At 39.4% G+C, this 20,939-nt stretch overlaps 2 protein-coding genes and 1 pseudogene across 2 annotated transcripts; 2 read left to right on the top strand and 1 right to left on the bottom strand.

Annotated features, from left to right (window-relative positions):
- Positions 1–4,274, top strand: part of LOC113095177 (urotensin-2 receptor-like) — a 5,306-nt pseudogene extending 1,032 nt beyond the window's left edge.
- Positions 4,275–5,922: 1,648 nt separating this feature from the next.
- LOC113095184 (galectin-2-like) lies at positions 5,923–8,856 on the bottom strand. The gene is made up of 4 exons (XM_026260818.1): positions 8,813–8,856; positions 7,707–7,786; positions 7,297–7,453; positions 5,923–6,163 (listed from the first exon to the last, which is right to left on the bottom strand). The coding sequence occupies exons 1-4, from the start codon at positions 8,813–8,815 to the stop codon at positions 6,017–6,019; spliced, it is 387 nt and encodes a 128-aa protein (XP_026116603.1). The 5' UTR covers positions 8,816–8,856; the 3' UTR covers positions 5,923–6,016.
- Positions 8,857–11,578: 2,722 nt separating this feature from the next.
- kynu (kynureninase) lies at positions 11,579–20,450 on the top strand. Its single transcript, XM_026260797.1, has 13 exons — positions 11,579–11,837; positions 11,960–12,080; positions 12,955–13,037; positions 13,402–13,463; positions 13,545–13,616; positions 13,697–13,771; positions 13,848–13,994; positions 14,899–14,997; positions 16,324–16,397; positions 16,484–16,536; positions 16,800–16,885; positions 18,586–18,816; positions 20,164–20,450. The coding sequence occupies exons 1-13, from the start codon at positions 11,681–11,683 to the stop codon at positions 20,284–20,286; spliced, it is 1,383 nt and encodes a 460-aa protein (XP_026116582.1). The 5' UTR covers positions 11,579–11,680; the 3' UTR covers positions 20,287–20,450.
- The last annotated feature ends 489 nt before the right edge of the window (positions 20,451–20,939 follow it).

Raw genomic sequence — 20,939 nt, forward strand, 5'->3', positions numbered from 1 at the left:
CTCTATATGGGCACCATCCCATTTGTGGTCTGCACCTACTTCACCCAAGACTGGTTCTTTGGAGAAATGGGCAGCAGTATGCTGTTGAGTCTGAATCTGCTCACAATGCATGCCATTGTTTTTTTTTACTGTTTGTCGCTTGATTGCACGTAATCACTGACTGATGGCCTTAGTGTTGAAGCTCCCCTTAATGGGGATGATCCATCTCCGTGAGGGACATCCCAGGACGGTGTGCCTCCTCAAATGCATCTGCTTCCCAGCGTGGACCCCTGAGGCTTTCCAAGCATATCTAACCATGCTCTTCTTCACCAGTATTCTCCTGCCCAGCCTGCTGATGGTGGGACTCTAGACTGATTTCGCTTGTCATTACTGGGCCGCCCAGGCTAACTTGTCCAACCAACTGAAGCACAGCAGCCGACGGTGGTGGTGGGAATGATCTTCTCCATCCTGGTGGCATACTGGGCATGTTTCCTGCTGTTCTGGGGTTGGCAGATGGCAAAGCTCTTGTCTTCTGAGTTGCTGATTCACACCTATTTTAAATTCTTCATCACTTGCCTGATGTACGGAAACAGCTGCATCAATCCGCTGCTTTACACGCTGTTGATGCACAATTACCGGGACAACTTGGCCCAGAGAGATCAGTCTTCAGGGGCGAGTCGAGGGAAACAGGGGTCAACGCCATCCAGGATCATATAAGATGAGTTCAGGATAGATCTGAGAGTTACAACTTCTGGGTACAGATGCATAAACATAGGCACTATGCTAAGACTGTCTCTTCACCCTCTGGGCTTCTTCAGTCACTTAAATGTTTCATTTTGATTTTTTTAAAATGTTTTGATTCATCTGAATGAGATGACACTTGGTGGCTTTTATCGCATTATCTATGTGAACGTGCAAAACATTTTTTTTCTAGGTTATGTCAAAAAACTAAATAGTAATGCTTGGTACCTTCACAATCAATGACAAAATAAATGACGTAGGAAATGATTTAGGAATGTAAAAATAAATGAAAAAAATTGAATCGAAAAATTGCATATAAAAATTGTATAACTATTGCATAGTATCATAAAACCCCCCCGGAATTCTAAATAGAAATTACAAAATATTATTGAATAAAAATACATAACATAGATTTTCTTGAAAAAAATAAAATAAAAATGAAGTTTCAAGGCTTTGATCACTTTTGACCACAAAGGTACCATGTGTGACCCACAAATGTGGAGATTCACAGGGTTTTAGACAGGCCCGGCGTCAAGGGGGGGCTTGGGGGGGCTTAGCCCCCCCTGCGATGATCTCACGCCCCCCTTCTTACAATTCTTACAATTGCGTGATTCATCAGTAATGGCTAGATAGATTACCATTCGGCAGTAAGAATATGGATATATGAAAATATATGATAAATCGGTCCCACTGATGAATCACGGGGAAGTCGTGGCCTAATGGTTAGAGGGTTGGACTCCCAATCGAAGGGTTGTGGGTTCGAGTCCCGGGCCGGCAGGAATTGTGGGTGGGGGGAGTGCATGTACAGTTCTCTCTCCACCTTCAATACCACGACTTAGGTGCCCTTGAGCAAGGCATCGAACCCCCAACTGCTCCCCGGGCGCCGCAGCATAAATGGCTGCCCACTGCTCCGGGTGTCTGCTCACAGTGTGTGTGTGTGTTCACTGCTCTGTGTGTGTGCATTTCGGATGGGTTAAATGCAGAGCACAAATTCTGAGTATGGGTCACCATACTTGGCTGAATGTCACTTCACTTTCACTTTCACTTTCACTTTCATAGGCTAGTTTGCCAGATGCGACAGTGCAATTGAAAGCATCCAACAGCAACTCAGTAAACATGCTAGTCGACAAGACACCAACACCTATTGGTCCTCTGCCCTCATGCTCCAGCTCATGCATGCCTGGACCGCCAAGAGTGCCTTTTGGGCGAGGATAAACCAAATCAAGTTAAATTAAGACATTTTCCTCTTCGCTTTCTCTACAACCAGCATAGATCATTTGTTGTGTCATGGTATATGCCAAGGGAGTGGTTGGAATACTCCGTGGAACCAGATGCTGCATTTTGTTTTCCATGCAGGAAATACTTAATATCTCCAACAACGCTTTCCCTGTAAACGGCTTCAGTGATTGGAAACATGCTGTAGAGTCGGGAAATTGTATTTTATTTAGCTATTATAGAAGAATGCATAACTTGTTTATAACGTCATCTTATTTTAATCGTGACTTTTAAAAAAATGTTTGCGTTAGGTTTGAACCAATGTCAAATGTGCATTGGTCCAGTGAAAAATCATAATACATTTTCATATTTGCGAATGGTGACGACGATTAGTAGTTCTTATTACTTTGTTTTATAGGCTAAATTAAATTACATCGATACCAACCGCCCACTGACACTCACGCTATGTGCACCCCGCCCTCCCCCCGGCTAGAAGGGATAGCCCCCCCTGTTAAAATCCTCTGGCGCCGGGACTGGTTTTAGAGGACTAGTCTTCCCAGCTTTCCAGTGGTAATCAAATTAGCCCAATCTACATATTTAGGCACTTAAAGTTATGACCAGTCTTAAAGTATAACATTACTATCTTGAAAGACCAGTCTAAGCGGTTTATGCAACCAGCCACTTTTTTGAGATTTCTACTCATGTTGCTTTAGATTTCAAACTTGTATTTACATTACTAAAACTGTTTATCATACAAAAGCAACAACAAAAAAAAATCATTTCTGCACCACTAGCACAACATTATTGCAAAAATAATGACTGTTTCAAACAGGTTCCTCAAACACTCCCCCCTCACTTGTCATTGGCCATCCAGAAAGATAGCCCCCACCCCCAGGCTCACATGATTGGTTAAATCAGAAGATAACAGGACGTGCTGCTCAAACAAACAGACCAATGTTGTGAAAGCATCTCAGAGTCAGTGTTTGACTCTTCAGGAAGATTAATCTACAGATTATAGTGACTTAATATAAATGTTTGTATATTAATATTCATATGTTAAAATTCACCATGTAATCAAGTGACAGATGAATATGTGCAGAACTACTGTAGTGTTTGGACACAAACCTATGACATCAACAGCAGAAGATAATTGTTAAATTCATGGACTTTGAGTTTCCTTATTTGGTCATGTTCTTGTTTGGTTAATTGATTAATCCCCACCTGTTCTCCATTGCCCAGATTACCTCCTTTGTGTTTAAAACCCTGTCTGTTTAGTTCCTCGGTGTCCACGATTATCAATGTTACTGTCAATGTTACCTCTGTTGAAGTTACTGATGTTCATTAAACTCCTCTTTTGATTTATTATCCTCCTCGTTCATCTGATTCCCACGCAAGCATACACAGTTTGTAACAGAATCGCGGACCGAACAGTTAATTTAGCAGCATTTCTCTTTCTTTTTGTTTTGTTTTCCTCCCTCTCCCGGAACGGCCTTACCAGCTGTCCAGCTCCTATGCCTGGAGCAGTCAAACCGTTCACTAATGGTCCAGCAAACAGTCCAAGAGAGGATTTTGGCGCCTTCGTGGAGTGGGTGCTGGAGAAAATGGATCCTTGTTCACCATCTGCACTGCTGAGGAGGATATCTCCAGCCCCACTCCCGAACCAGAGACCAGCCAGCCGCCATCCCGCTTCACGGAGCTAAAGCCAGAGCCCACCGCAGCAACAGAGCCCGAACCAATCACTGTCGGGGAGCAAGGACTCGAGAGAATGACTGACCAGGTGTATGAGCCGGCAACACTGTGCGTCGTGGGATTATTAGTGGAGATCGAGGGTGTGGAGGAAAGCCCTGCCCACACTCCTGCGACTGAGGGTGAGCTGCATCTGGTTTCTGTAAATTATATGGAGGAATTAATGGACATTTTAAAAATGACCTTATGGACTGGTTTGTTGAGGTAAGCCCTGAATCTCCTGTTTCTCCGCTGTTCCGCCCATCCCTGATCCTCCTGTATTCCCTCCCAGCCGCCCTCTCCCACCTCCTCTTAGATCTGCCAGTTCCTCTGCTCCACTTCCATTGGTTCTGTCCAGCCCTGATCCTCCTGTGTTTCCTCCCGTCCTCCCTCTCTCATCTCCTCCTAGACCGGCCAGTTCCTCGACCTCATCTCTGCTGGTGCCAGTCAGTCCCAAAGCTCACCCTCAGTCAGTGCCATCTGGCCGCGATGGTTCGCCGCGGGACTTCCAGTCTTCAGCTCCGCCTTGGCATGAGGATTACCTGAGGATTACCTGTCCAGCCTCCGAGCTCTGGACTCCTCCTCGGTCCTTCGACCCTGCGGCTCTGCCTTGACACCTTGCTCCCTTGTCTTCACCCCACCTGCTCCACCGGGCTCCCTCGTCCCTCCGGCTCCACCTTGGTCAGTCGTCGACCATCCGCCGACTCGGGACTTCACTCCTATGGCTTCGTCTCATCATTCCACCCCTCCGGCTCTGTCAGGCTCCTCCTTCCCTCCGGCTCCATCTCCAACCTCAGTCGCTCCGTTCTGCAGCGGGCTTCTGGAGCCCTGCCTCGGTCGCCGGTGCTTTCAGCACTGCGTTGGACCTCCAGACCCTCTGCGTCACGCTGGCTCTGCGGCTGCTCTGCTCCATCTTGGGCTCCTCACCCTCCAGCGCAGTCTCCATCTGTTGGCCCCCTGGTGTCATTGGCTCCTCCTCCACCATGGCTCCTCCCGCCGTTGACTCCACCCTGGATCGTCATACTGGCTGGTCTCTGGAGCACCATCTGGCTCTTCCTGCTCCGGACTCCTCCCTGGCTCCTCCCTCTCCATTGCCTGCCCCTTGCCTGCCCTCTAGAACCTCCACCCTCCATCCGCTGGAACTCCTCTTTTGGTTCGAGGACGCACCGTTCCGGGAGGGGGGGGGGACTGTTACATTCATGCACTTTGAGTTTCCTTATTTGGTCATGTTCTTGTTTGGTTAATTGATTAATCCCCACCTGTTCTCCTTTGCCCAGATTACCTCCTTTGTGTTTAAAACCCTGTCTGTTTAGTTCCTCAGTGTCAGCGATTATCAATTACTGTCAATGTTGCCTCTGAAGTTACTGATGTTCATTAAACTCCTCTTTTGATTTATTATCCTCCTCGTTCATCTGATTCCCACGCCAGCACACACATTTTTTAATAATGAGAATTGGGAAGTGTTTTCTCTTCCCCTTTAAAAGCTGATAAGGTGTTATATTAGTTATCTATCTATATAAATACTGTGCCTTAGGATTACATTATTATGTAGTGAGTTCACTGGTTAATGGTTAATATGTTATTATCTCCATTTATCATTGTATTTAACTGCTGTTTGTGACCCATCCGATCGGGTCTAAGGCCCGGTTATGGTCCAGACAAATGCTGCTCTGTATAGTCTGTAATTGTAGCTCTAAGTTTCGAATATTTCACTGATGGACAGTCTTTATGGTGCTATTTTTTATTTCTTCGTACCTGTGGGCTTATAAAATTCATGCAGGTGTTTTATGGGCTTATTTTATGTTCAGAGGCTTAGTAAAATATTCAAGCTAAATAAAGTTCATTTACCTATAATGATTCAGACAACTGCTGGTGAACTCTTATGGGGGCACGTGTGTATGTGTGTGTATGTATCAGTGTGTATATTAAAAATAAAACTATTTTTTAGAATGTTATATCTTGTATCACAGACATCTTTATTGCATAAGTATTGCTCTCTCTTTCTCATTGAATTTGTTAGTTTCAACAGTTACTGTTAACAATTAATTACAAAAACAATTGATTTCAAAAAATGAATACCCTCTAAATTAACTATGAATCTTTAATTTCCTGAAAGACAACATTTTTTGAATTTAAAAGTAGTTTTCCCAAACTCTGCTCTTAATTTCTGACGTTATATTAATACGTTTTTTAAGGCTGCAGCTTCATCATCATTGAAAGAGAAGTGCCTCAAACCCAAAGAACACTCAGAGAAACAGCGGGTCATTCTGTCAGTGGATTTATTTGACACACTTTGGGTTTCTTTGGTACATTCAGTGGATATCATCAGAGGTCTGACACATAAGGAACCATTTTCTCAGTTGATCTTAATGCTGCTGATCTTCACGTCTCCCGTCACGTGCACATGTTTGAAGACGTCGTCACCCAAGCGGTTGGGGAAGCTCATCATGGTGCCCCCCGGGAGCTTGATGTAGAAAGTGTCATTGTTGAAGGTGATGCTAAGCTGTTGGAGGAGAGACATGGAAGTCAGGTCTTTTAACAGGTGTAGAGAATCACAGAGAATCCTGTAGCTCAATTGGTAGAGCACTGCCTTATCAAGCGCAATGATGGGGGTTCTATTCCCTGGGAACACATGATATGTAAAAATTGATAGCCTAAATGCACTGTAAGTCGCTTTGGATAAAAGCGTCTGCTAAATGCATAAATTTAATTTAATTTAAATTTAATATTGGCAGTTTATTAGTGCTTATAAAGTACATATAATGCATGACATCCATAATCCTACCCAATTCCATAAACTTAACAACTACCTTATAAACTATAATAAGCAGCAAATAAGGGGTTAAATGAGGCAAAACTCATAGTTAATGGTTAGCTAATAGTGAGAATTGGACCCTAAAATAAACTGTGACCCAACTATTTGAAAATCTGGAATCTGAGGGAGCAAAAAAATCTAAATATTGAGAAAATTATCTTTAAAGTTGTTCAGATGAAGTTCTTAGCAATGCATATTACTAATAAAAAATTAAGATTTGTTATATTGAAGGTAGGAAATTAAAAAAAAAAATATTTCTGGAAATTGATCTTTACTTAATACCCTAATGATATCTTTCATAAAAAATAAAACAAATCTATAATTTTGACACATAAGATGCATTTTTGGCTATTACTACAAATATACCTGAGCTACTCGTGACTACACACACAATATAAGTCATCCTCAAACCTCTGAGCGGTGGGCGGTTTATTGCTTGAGTGGTTGATATGTGCAAAGGGTGACGCTTTATGACTCTGTGTCATGAGTTACTGTTATCTATCAAAGACTAAAGCTGGGAACTAACCCAGATACAGCAATCACTGGGGAACTGGGGAAAGAACACAGATAAAGCACTCAAGCAACATAAATGACAACGGCAAAGTGTGTGGATGCCAGATTTAGACTTTTTAAACATCAGGAGTTCAGAAAGATGAGAGTAAAGCATCTTGAGGAAAAAGTGCTGTAAATAAAGAAAACTCCACTAGATTAACGTGTCATTTTTAAATGCTTTTGAATTTTCATGAATGCGTGACCGTGCTGCTGATTTGAGTTGTTCGCGGTGTGGGCGAGGTCAAAGGTCAGAGGTCACCAGTGCTCACCTTGAACTCTTCGCCCTGTTGAAAAGGGAAGCAAGGTTCCTGATGCTCGTCTCCCCAGCCTCCATGGTTGGAGTTGCACACGATGACGTTGCTGTTAAAGCGAGGGTTGAAGTGAAGAGCGATTGTGTCTGCGTCGTGACCGATGTTGATGGAGAACCTGAGGACAGAGAGACGCACGGTTGGAGACATGTGTGCTCACGTTATTTGCAGAAAATGTTATATAAGCCTGTTCCAAAAGTGGTTTCTTGTCACTGTTGCCTTTAACGTGATCAGTTGGGGATTACAAGACAATTCTCCTTGATTTAATTGCACTAAACTAAATTTTACAATTTTAACACTGTTACTGACATTATAATACTGTTAATTGCATAAATGATTATTGCATAAAGTTGAAAAGTAGGTGTACGCACGCTTCACAGCCGGGTTTAGTCTTTCCAGAGACCTTCATCTCCATCCCGGCCTTAAAGCTCATGTCCTTAATGGTGAACACCTGAGAGAGATGAGAGAGGAAAACACCGTGAACAGTTCAAGACATCGCTCTCAGGTGGCTTTGTCTTTCACATTTCTCAGTTTTAAATCACAATATTATTGATATAGCATGAGATAAACACAGGTGTGAGAGATTCACATGCTCTTTTATTCTTCAGGGATGTTTAACCTGTGATTCTGTCGATAAGAGGAACAGTTGTTGGACAGAATGTGTTATCAGAGCGGCCGAACCCATCGTTAATAATAAACCTCTGATAATAAAGTCATAAAGAGGTGAACAGGAAGATCCATTGAGCAAATATTTGATCCAACGCCTTAAACGTGCCACGAGACGACATACAGATCCTGACATTATTCTGACAGATTGATGGATACAGAGTGAGACGAATGCTGGAGACTTAGAAGAAAACCAAATATCAGCGTCACATTTCCAGATGTTACTCAATGGTTTAGATGGCTTTAATATATCTGAACACTCTGAAGAAAAAAGATGCTGGGTGGTTTCAACCCAACTTTGCATAAAATATGAACGAACTCAAATGTTGGGTTAACTTTTTACATTACATGTTTAACCCAAAAGTTGGGTTAGTCCTAGTTTTAACCAAAGTTGTATTGAAACAACCCCACTTTTTTTTTTTAAAGAGTAGATTCACCTGTACAGCTCAGAGAAAATAATTTATTTAAATAATTTTTGGGCTATTCTCCATGCCTTGAAATCATGAAATTTTATTTTTCAGCTGAATAATAAGCAAATCATATAAAGTCTTTAAAATGAAACTCATTCAGGATAATTTCATGTTACTTCTTAACGCTATAACAATTAAACTGAATAATAATTTACTTAATTTTGCAATCGCAGTGTTGCTGCAGTGAGATTCTCCAGAGAAAACAGTGATTTCATCAGTTCACAATTTTGATTTTCAACACAACGAAGAGCTCAGAGTCACTGCGGATCACAAACGCTCTGAACAACACAAAGAGGACAGGACAGAATACAGAGCCAGTGAAAGGAAGTGATGTCACTCACCATCTTGTTGAGTTGGTGGAGCTGCAGCTGTGTGTCTCGTTCACCTGCCGCCCCTCATTATAAACCCAGGAGGCAGATCCAGAAACTCCAGCCAATAGGAGCAGAGCAGAGGCTGAGCCAATCACACTCACCGACCGAATCAATATGGCTGTTATCTCTGAGATACCGTCATGAATAGACTGATTGATTTCATCTCAGTGGCCCAAAGAAACATGACATTATCACACCACACTGTCCACACATCTTCAAAGAGCTTTTTTTCCATACAAACAGATGCTCAGAATGTTTTATGGGGAATCTACACAAGTTTTGTTTCAGCTAATGGAGCAGGAATCAGCTACTGTTCATTGATGTGCTGTGGTGACGAGTTACTCTCCATCTCCAGTTATTACTGAGCTCTTAGTAACCAAAGATTAATTACCTGTTTATTAATTTCCAGTTTCATTGATCACACTGCAGGCCCATTTAAAATGAAGACATTATACAAATCTGATATATAATTTCCCTCACCTGAAATCTTGATTCTGATTGATGTTTCAGTGGTTTTTGCAGTCAAATGTTGGGTTTCTTCTGTTTTCAGTAGTTTTGATTTCTGTGAGCTGTTTTATAGAGGATTATAGGCTTGCTGCGGTGGTCTGTGTTGATGGTTTTACGTCGTCGTTTGGATTTTTTTAATAAAAATAAACAATTTAGTTCAGTTAGAGACCAGGCGCTACAATTAAGGATTAATATTCACTTCCAAAACAAACTGCAAAAGCACCTGTGTGGAAATATTTGGGATTTTAAAAAGGCTGTTGACTTGGCATTTGCAGAAAATGCAGAACGTTTTCTGTGAGGGGTACTGTACTGAAAGTACTTACAGATTGTACAGTATATAAACCATTACACCTATGGTATGGAGAGTCCCCATAAACCACATATGCATAATGCATGTGTATGCGTGTTTGTTAATGTCAATCACAGGAAGGATGTTTGAGACTCAGCGTAGCATTCACAGTCTTTAATGAAGAAAACACAGGAACTGAGCATACACTCATAAAGACAAGTAGATCCAACAAACACTGAACCCAAACGCAGAGAGTTAAATACAAAGTATAATTCAGGAAACACAGGTGCACAGGATCATAATCAGACTAAATGAGGACAGGAACATGACCAAATAAGGACAAACAGGAACAGGGGCAAACACCACATAGACAGCCCAGAATCCTGACACATTCATAGTAACTAGCCGTAATAAAACTGAACTTGAGCACTTGAACACTGAGAGACACCCATTGGTTTGTCTTTCTTTTCCAAGATCTAGGCATCTGGGTTAGTTGTTACAACTGGGTTTGTTGTCTTGCTGTTAAACTAACCCAGAGTCTTCACACTTTACATCTAACAGCCAGAACATCAATAGCACAAACAACTTGCACAAAAATTACTACACAGACACACAATAAACACAATTTAACTTTGATGAGTTCAACTACAAAGCAAGGACTGCATCACAAAAATGAATGAAGTATAAAAAGTTTGTTTCAAAATGAGTTTTCTCCTCTACGAGCTGCTGTGTTTGCCACAGGGCTGTACTTCCTCACATGAGGATAAAGACTAAACTGAGAATGTGTGAAGAAGTCAATTAGACCAGAGATTTGTTACTTGTTTCTCATTTGAGAGACTGGAAGTGTTACAACTGACCCGCGTTACAAAACCTTGTGTAATTTACTTGTTTTAAACTGGGCTATAGTATGGTGCATTTTTATTTGTTTTGTTAATAAAAGTTCTATGCTTAATATAAACTAGTTTGTTTTTGTCCATTCAAGCAATTGACGCAGAATTGCCGCTAATTTGAAAGTGAAAGTAAAATGACTTTTTGAAAGGAATGAGAGCAAGGAAAAGAGGAACCTCCAGCAAACCCGTATTACCGGTGCTGTCACACGTTCATTGACCGGTGGAAACATTTCCTCATCCTCACGATATAGAAGATGACCAGCGAATGTGTTTTCTGCTGGTCAGTCATTTTTCACGCTCTGGATATGATCTGTAACAGCGTGATAGATTCATAACCTTCATCTGAAGACTCCTCTGCATGTCTCACAGACAGGTATGTTAACTTACAATCACAATATCATTTACATGTACTGCGCCTTTAAGACACAAACACTTGGTTTGTGCAATTTGTGAAAGATTAAAAAAAAAAATTACTGGAAAATGAGATGAAAATACAGAGGTGGAGAATCATTGAAAGGGAAAATAAAATAGTTGAAATTGAAAAGACAGAAATCTTTACATCTGTAACGTTTACTGGTACTTTTGCTGTTTTTCATCTTCCACAGAGAAGAAGTGGATCTCAGGTAAATGAGTTGAGTGCAAAGTGCAAAGGCTACGAACTCTGCTATATCATCAACATTTACAGTTACAACATGCTTCAATCATAATTCACTGTTTGCATATGCTTTTATTCATTATGGTTGACTGCATTCACCATATATATGTTAATCTGACATATTATAGTCCCAAAACAAAATACAATAATCTGCTATGATGGTTAACTTAAGCATCAGACATAATAACAATGGACTGAGTCTGAGTTACACGTGTTCAGTTTCACACTGAAAGCAGAAGTGAGTCCATGAGCAAGAACTCATGAACAGGATCTGTGTGTGTGTGTGTGTGTGTCTTCTGAAGCGTCCTGAGAGACAGCAGGACGAGTGGAAATCAGGAAATGATGCAGATCTCTAGAAATCATTAGCTCAGGTCTGATGTGTTTGCCCACGGGGTCAAAGTGCAGAGCTCAAAGTGAGTCTCTGCAGCTGTGGCTTTGACTTCTGGACGTATTTGTAAAGAGATTTGTGAAGCTCGATTGCTCTGAATGCAGTGCTGATGATGGAGAGCGTGCAGCAGACGATCACGAGGGTCTCGCAGGAGCTGAACTGCAGTCCCACGTCCCTCAGGGTGGCCGAACATCTGGACCGACACGATGAGCTGAGGCTGCTGCGCCAGGAGTACCTCATACCCAAAATATCCGACCTGCCACCGTGTGAGTGACCGACCTACTGTATATCACAGCATGAGATATGACTCTGATTATATCAGCGTGATGGAGTGTTTGCTCAAATTCGTATATCATCTGATTTCTGGCGATTTCTCATCTGTTTTTAGCGGATTTGTCACTTGTGGATGGTTCTGAAGATTGTATTTATTTAGCTGGGAATTCACTGGGTCTCCAGCCGAAAAACACCAAAAAATACATCGAAGAGGAGCTGGAGAAATGGGCCACAATGTGAGTCATCTGTCTTGATTTCACTTCATCTACAGTGATATCGTTGACTTGATTGCAAATAAATGCACAGACACTATTTAAACTGAACAGAGATGACATCACTGAATTCAATGATGAACTGCCTTTAACTATCATTTTGCATTATTGAGACACTGTTTTCCTAATGAATGTTGTTCAGTGCTTTGATGCAATGTATTTTTTTTTAAAGCGCTATATAAATCATTTACTTGACTTGATTTATAAGCTGATAAATACTCAATCAGTTTCAGAAAAATATTATATTAATATTTCCCCTAAATCATAAAGTAATTTAATTTAATTTACATTTACATTATTTATTAAATATTTAACTATATATTTATATTTCAGGCTTTAGATGGCATTTAGGTCAATGTGTTTTTCTATATTTATTAGAATAATATTTTACTTGCTTGTTTTGTTAAAATATATTTCTATTCTAAATTGTAAATAATTATTTATTTATTTATTTATTTCATTTTCTATTTATATTTTAGGGTTTAGGATGGCATTTTGGCATCGTAATTTTTCTATACATTTTGATAAGTAGAAGCTTGTTCTCTGTATTTATTCATATTTATTTATATATTAATATTTCCTTATATTTCTAAATTTTAACTTGTTAAATTTTTAATTTAATTTAATTTTAAAAATAACAACAACAACAAAAAACACTTTAAGGTAATTGGTAAACAGGTTGTTTACTGAAACATGTTTTTTTTTTTTTTTCATTGAAATTACTACATTTTTTTCTTCTATTGATAAGCACTGTTTAAATTAATTAGATAAAATAAAATAAATGCTTTGGAGGAAATCACATAATACTGCAGTGACCGTAATCACATGTTGTTTCCAGTGGTGTCCATGGTCACCTGAAGGGGTCGCGACCTTGGGCCTGGGCTGAGGAGACCCTGGAGGAGCTGATGGCAAAGATCGTTGGTAATTAAGAGCTTCTTAACTAAGAGTTTGTTATTGAGCTCAGTTGGACAGAGAGAAGCCATATGTCTGTCTGTAGATAGAGTGTGTAAAGTTAACAGGGTAAACGGTTAAGAGAGGACTTTACCCCCACATTTAGTCCCTGGAGCTCCTGATTTAGCCAAACTGCTTTTATGGACATGTGTATCTGTATATGTGTGTGTGTGTATGGGGTGGTGTTAGCGGGTTCAATGTGTCTCTGAGCAAGACACTTAACCCCTAGTTGCTCCAGAGGCGTGCGACCTCTGACAAATATAGCAATTGTAAGTCACTTTGGATAAAAGCGTCGGCTAAATGAATACATGTAAATGTGTGAATCTGTAAATAGGTGCTAAACCTGAGGAAGTGGCTCTGATGAATGGACTGACAGTCAATCTGCATCTTCTGATGGTAAAAAATAAAACTATCTCAAAAACATTTGCAAATATTTTTTCTGCATATTGATTTATAAATATTTTATGCCCCTCTCAGCTTTCCTTCTACAAACCGACTCCAAAACGCTATAAGATTCTTCTAGAAGACAAGGCCTTTCCATCAGACCATGTATGTGCGCCTAAATTAATCCTAACATTATTTCGATGTGAACATTACTGGATAAGTCATGTCTGTGTGTGAATGTGCAGTACGCCATTGAATCTCAGATCCGGCTGAGAGGATTGGACGTAACCGACAGCATGCTGATCATTACACCAAGACAGGTAATGACATCACTTCCTCTCAGTGTGGGCAGTATGGCAGGAAGTGCTCTGTGAGCGTGTGGATTGGCCGTTTCAGGGTGAAGACACCATCAGGACGGAGGATATCGTGTCGGTCATCGAGCAGGAGGGCGACGCTATCGCTCTGGTCATGCTCAGTGGTGTTCAGTATTACACCGGTCAGCTCTTCAACATGGAGGCCATTACCAGAGCAGGACACGCCAAGGTGAATCTGTCATGGACCGCAGTGAAACGTCATCAGAACACTAACAAAATCAGAATGTCACTATTATACTATCATAACATCAGAGATTAAGGGATTATATTTGCTTCTGTCGAGACACATATTAGTATGATTTTAACTTTCAAATTAAAAAAAATAATCAAACCTAAAAGAGATTCACCAATCAGTAAAGTTACTGTTATCATGGAAAAGTGAACCGCAACAGGCTCAGTAGGGACTGTTCACTCATACTGGGGTAAAGGTTGCATAGAGGCTCACAATTTCTGGTAAATTTGTGGAAAAATTCCAGGATTTTTTGCAAACTTCCATTTTTTTCCATTTTTGGAAAGTTTCAGGAAATTTACCAGAAATGCTTTGCTTCTTATCAACCCATTGCTCTTTTGATGTAATTGATTTATTGATAAATAAGAAGTTTAACCTGTTTGTCTGAATATATATATATATATATAAAAGAGAGTCAAATATTGTAAATCACATATGTGAATTGACAACATCCTTAACTTAACTGTGCTCCAAGGGATAAGTGGTTAATTTAATAAATGCAATTATTATTAAACTACACAATCTTTACACAGTTTTTAAGCAAAGTTTACAATGTAAGTTACAATATTCAAACTACAATTTTCAAATATATTTTATACATGGATAGAGGGAAAATAAATGGAAAAAATACTTTTACTATAAATCTCATGTTGTGTTTGGCTCACATATGCTTTAATCCCAGTTTCAGAATGTGAAGGAAAGTCACCTATATTTTTGTAGTGAACAGATTTATTGTTACAAAGGACAGATTGTTTCAAGGCAGCTTCGCAGTAATAAACAGGAAAACAACAATGATCTTCAAATATTTTACACAGAATGTGTGTGTGTGTGTGTGTGTGTTCAGGGGTGTTTGGTAGGGTTTGATTGTGCGCATGCCGTAGGAAACGCAGAACTGCAGCTTCATGACTGGAATGTGGATTTTGCATGCTGGTGCTCTTATAAGGTATAACAGTGCTTGTGTAGTGTTTGTTCATTAATTCATTTTTATTTATTCCTGTTGTATAATCGTGTTAGATACAGTATTGTTCAAAATAATAGCAGTACAATGTGACTAACTTAAAATGGAGAGCAAAACCAGAGAGACGTGGAAGAAAACGGAAGACAACCATCAAAATGGATAGAAGAATAACCAGAATGGCAAAGGCTAAGCCAATGATCACCTCCAGGATGATCAAAGACAGTCTGGAGTTACCTGTAAGTACTGTGACAGTTAGAAGACGTCCGTGTGAAGCTAATCTATTTTCAAGAATCCCCCGCAAAGTCCCTCTGTTAAAAAAAAGGCATGTGCAGAAGAGGTTACAATTTGCCAAAGAACACATCAACTGGCCTAAAGAGAAATGGAGGAACATTTTGTGGACTGATGAGAGTAAAATTGTTCTTTTTGGGTCCAAGGGCCACAGGCAGTTTGTGAGACGACCCCCAAACTCTGAATTCAAGCCACAGTACACAGTGAAGACAGTGAAGCATGGAGGTGCAAGCATCATGATATGGGCATGTTTCTCCTACTATGGTGTTGGGCCTATTTATCGCATACCAGGGATCATGGATCAGTTTGCATATGTTAAAATACTTGAAGAGGTCATGTTGCCCTATGCTGAAGAGGACATGCCCTTGAAATGGTTGTTTCAACAAGACAATGACCCAAAACACACTAGTAAACGGGCAAAGTCTTGGTTCCAAACCAACAAAATTAATGTTATGGAGTGGCCAGCCCAATCTCCAGACCTTAATCCAATTGAGAACTTGTGGGGTGATATCAAAAATGCTGTTTCTGAAGCAAAACCAAGAAATGTGAATGAATTGTGGAATGTTGTTAAAGAATCATGGAGTGGAATAACAGCTGAGAGGTGCCACAAGTTGGTTGACTCCATGCCACACAGATGTCAAGCAGTTTTAAAAAACTGTGGTCATACAACTAAATATTAGTTTAGTGATTCACAGGATTGCTAAATCCCAGAAAAAAAAATGTTTGTACAAAATAGTTTTGAGTTTGTACATTCAAAGGTAGACACTGCTATTTTTTTGAACACACCCCTTTCAACTAATTGCCCAATTGCACAGCCTTACGAGTGTTCATATCATGAATGCTGGGTCTTGTTTGTTTTCTGACAATCTACTGAACCTACTGGTAACTTGTTTGCCACGTAGCAATAAAAAATATACTAAAAACCTTGATTATTCTGGTTAGTCACATTGTACTGCTATTATTTTGAACAATACTGTATATGGTGGATCGGTGTTAGTAATGCTGAGTCTGTGTTTTATTCAGTATGTGAACTCAGGAGCTGGTGGTCTGGCTGGAGCTTATATACACGAGAAGCATGCTCACAGCATCAAACCCACGTGAGTATCACACACTCACACTTGCTCTATAACACACATGAGATGCTCATACAGTGTGTGTGTGTTTCTGTGTGTGTGTGTGTCAGTCTGACGGGCTGGTGGGGACACAACCTGAAGACCAGGTTCCTCATGAACAACGGTATGAGAATCCTGCTGGAATATCAGTCACTGACACAAACATTATGATGATCACTGTAAGTTTTGAGGGAACCCATGGCCTTCTCTCTGCTGACATCCTGTGGACACACATGTAGTTGCATTACACTCTGCAAAGCAGCTTTAGATGCTGTAGATGCTTTTAGATAAGGATTTTTTTCTCAAAATTCAGTCCCAGTATATCTGCAATATTATTAATAATAATAATAAAAATACTTGAATGTTGATGGATGAATATTTATGCAGAAATGGAGCTTCAGCCTGGGGTTAATGGATTCCGTCTTTCCAATCAGCCTGTTCTACTGGTGTGTCCACTACAGGCCAGTCTAGAGGTCAGTCATCACACATCACACTCACCATAAAAACATACAGACAACCATCATACAACATTTACAACTTACTGACAACAATTATTTACAACAATCATACAACATACTAACAACCATCTTAAAATATAACGAAAGCTATCATACAAGTCATCCAACAACATACCGACAACCATTGTACAGCATACCAACGACATCGTACAACAGACTGACTATCATTGTACAACATGCCAACAACCATCGTAGAACATCCCGACAACCATCATACAACACACCAACAATATGCCAACAACCATTGTACAGCATACTGACAACCACCTACAACATACTGACAACATGCTGATAAGCATAGTATAACATACCGACAACCATCGTACAACATAACGACAACCATCATACAACATACTGACAACCCGACAACTACCGTACAACATACCAACAACCATTGTACAACATACCGACAACCATCATATAACTTACCGACAACCATCGTACAACATAATGACAACCATCATACAACATACCAACAACCCGACAACCACCGTACAACATACCGACAACCATTGTACAACATACCAACAACCATCGTACAACATACCGAAAACCATTGTACAATATACCCACAACCACTGTACAACATACCCACAACCATTTCACAATATACTGAAAACCATTTTACAACATACCGACAACCATTGTACAACACATCAACAACCATCGTAAAACATACCGACACCCATAGTAAAGCATAGCGACAATCATTGTACAACATAACGACAACCATCGTACAACATACTGACAATCATCTTACAACAAATATACTGACAACCTTTGTACAACATACCGACAACTATCGTCCAACATACTGACAGCCCGACAACCATTGTACAACATACCGAAAACCATTGTACAACATACCCACAACCACTATAAAACATACTGACAACCATTTCACAATATACTGACAACTATTGTACAACACATCGACAACCATCGTAGAACATACCGACACCCATAGTACAGCATACCTACAATCATCATACAACATAACGACAATTATCGTACAACAAACATACCCACAACCTTTGTTCAAAATACCTAAAACCATCGTACAACATACTGACAGTCATCTAACAACATACATACCAACAACTATCGTACAACACACCAACAACCATTGTACAACATACTGACAACCAATATACCGAAAGCCATCGTACAATATACTGACAACTACCGTACAACATACCGACAACCATCGTACAACATACTAACAACCTGTTTAACATATCGACAACCATCATACAACATATCGACAACCATCGTACAACATACTAACAACCTGTTTAACATATCGACAACCATCATACAACATATCGACAACCATCGTACAACATACCGACAACCATTGTACAACATACTGACAACCATCGTACAACATAAAATTTTGAAAAAAACGTAAATTTGTTTACGTTGTTTACTTTTTTGTGAACATTTCTGTACGTGTTAAATTTGTGCTATAATAAAGTGACTAATTATCAACAAAAAATAATGAACTGACATAATCCCATTATGAAACTAATTGACATCATTGATTATATACAACATTCTAAACATTGAAGTCATCTTAATGGATGTAGTTGAATATATTCTCTCATTCTTCATTCTGTCGCATATATCTGACACATTGATTTTCTGGTGTCCAGATTTTTAACCGCACGAGTATGAAGGATCTGAGGAGGAAGTCGGTGCTGCTGACGGGGTATCTGGAGTATCTGATCAGACATTACTACACCAAAGACCCGTCAGCCCCCGAGCAACCCTCGGTTCACATCATCACGCCCTCTGACCCCCAGCAGAGAGGCTGTCAGCTGTCTCTGTGCTTCTCTTGTCCAATCAGAACTGTGTTTCAGGAGCTGGAGAAGAGAGGAGTCGCCGTACGTACTGTTTTATTTTTCTAAAACATTCTGTAATCATTTACTCTCCCTCATGTCGTTCCTAACCACTATGACTTTCATTCTTCTTAAAACACATATTAAGAAACTTTGGTAACACTTTAGAATAAGGTTCCATTAGTTAATGTTAGTTAACTACTTTCGTTAACATGAACTAAGCAAGAACAATCCTTCTACAGCATTTATAAGTCTTAGTTCATGTTCATTTCAACATTTACTAATGCATTATTTAAATCAAAAGTTGTGCTTGTTAACACTAGTTAATGCACTGTGAATTACCATGAACTAACAATGAATAACTGTATTTTCATTAACTAACATTAACGAAGATGAATAAATACAGTAATAAATGTATTATTCATTGTTTGTTCATGTTAATTAATACATTAACTAACATTAACTAATGGAACCTTATTCTAAAGTGTTACCGAAACTTTTAATAAATCCTGAGAGTCTTCTCTCCCTCCATTGAAGATCCAGGAAGCCAAACCTTAGAAGATCCAAAAAGGTCATAAAGGCCTCATAAAAACAAATCAGTCAGAATTAAGTGGTTTAATCCAAGTCTTGTGAAGAGATATGATCGCTTCTTATGATGGACATTTAATTTAAACTTTCAATCCCGTACAAACAAACAAAGATCGAATCACATGTGAAAACATGAAAGCTCATTGGTTTTCGCGCACAATCAACGTACCAACAACCATCGTACGACATACTGGCTGGCTCACGCATCATGCATATGTTCATTTACTATATCCATGTACATGTGTGTTGATCACTGCTTAGTAAAGCAAAAAGAAAGAAGCCATGGTTTACAGTGAATTTATAATAACTAAGGGGCGTGGTTATACAACGCGAAACATTGTAAACCATGCCTTCACAGGGCTTTCATTTCTTATACCTTAGTAAGGTTTCACAAAATAAAACAGAGCAAATAAAGTGTAATGATATTAATAAAAACAGTATTCTTCCACCAAACAATGTAGTTCCTCAGAATCAGTTGTGGTTGCAACAAAGTGGTTTTGTAGAATAACAGCTTCAAGCAGCTCAGCCAATCAGAAACAAGGACTGAACTGTTAATATGGATTTGTTTTATGATGCTTTTATTATGTTTTGGATCTTGAGTGTTTTGGTTGCATGCAGTGGAGGACAGAAAACTCTTAAAACATTTTAATCTGTGTTGCAAAGATGACAGAATAATGATTTTTGGGTGAACTGGGCCATGAACTCCCACCATTATCATGAGATCCGCCCACAGAGACGGGATTCCATTGACCTGTCGAGTCTCTGTGTGTGTAAGTGTGTGTTGTGTGTCTGTGTGTGTTTCAGTGTGACATGCGAGAGCCCAATGTGCTGCGGGTCGCTCCAGTGCCACTCTACAACTCCTTCACCGATGTTCACCGCTTCATTACTGCTCTGGGATCAGCGCTGAGTGCCAGCAGAGCCAGATAGACACATGCTATTGGTGCAACGTGAAGCACTTTTATTGGCTGCTGTTGCTCGGTGAAGCTGCTCGTTAACACGACGAGAGCATCGGTGTCCATTACTGATGAACCCAGTTTTATATGCAATTGATTGGAAAACAGCCAATAAATGTTTTTCTTGACATGAGCTAATGATCTGAGGAATTTCAAATGATTTTGTGCCATTCATCTGAATTAGAGTTGTGTAGAACAGCTTTAAAAAAAAAAAAAAAAAAAAAAAAAAACCTTTTTAACATGCATGCTGAAATTAGTGTTTGTTCATCAAACAAATAATTCTGTTCAAATGGTTTGGTATGTACTGAAATTAAAATGCAATATATTAATTAAAAAAAGACTATAATAGTATCTCAAAGATCCTAAAATACGTTTTCATTTAGTTAAACCTGATGTACTAAAGTAACCAAAACTGAAATAAAAATGAACAAATACCCGAAAAAAAAAGACAAAAAACACAATTATTAAAACTTAAAAATTAAAAGGGAAAATATAAAACTAAGAACTAATTCAATTATTATTAAAATTATGCAGATAAGCCATTAATTACTTTTATGTTATGTTCCTAAACCAATAACTAGTTTTGTTGAGATAAAATTAAAAATGCTAAAATCTAAAATTTAATTA

The sequence above is a fragment of the Carassius auratus genome, unplaced genomic scaffold (genome assembly GCF_003368295.1).
Source record: "Carassius auratus strain Wakin unplaced genomic scaffold, ASM336829v1 scaf_tig00215630, whole genome shotgun sequence".
NCBI lineage: Eukaryota > Metazoa > Chordata > Actinopteri > Cypriniformes > Cyprinidae > Carassius > Carassius auratus.

Coding starts and splice junctions, on each gene's coding strand:
- kynu (XM_026260797.1), top strand. CDS start 11,681: ATGATGGAGAGCGTGCAGCAGACGATCACGAGGGTCTCGCAGGAGCTG. Junction 13,995..14,898: donor CCAGAGCAGGACACGCCAAG/GTGAATCTGTCA, acceptor GTGTGTGTTCAG/GGGTGTTTGGTAGGGTTTGA. Junction 16,398..16,483: donor GCTCACAGCATCAAACCCAC/GTGAGTATCACA, acceptor TGTGTGTGTCAG/TCTGACGGGCTGGTGGGGAC.
- LOC113095184 (XM_026260818.1), bottom strand. Junction 7,454..7,706: donor ACTAAACCCGGCTGTGAAGC/GTGCGTACACCT, acceptor CTCTGTCCTCAG/GTTCTCCATCAACATCGGTC. Junction 6,164..7,296: donor AACAGGGCGAAGAGTTCAAG/GTGAGCACTGGT, acceptor CTCCTCCAACAG/CTTAGCATCACCTTCAACAA.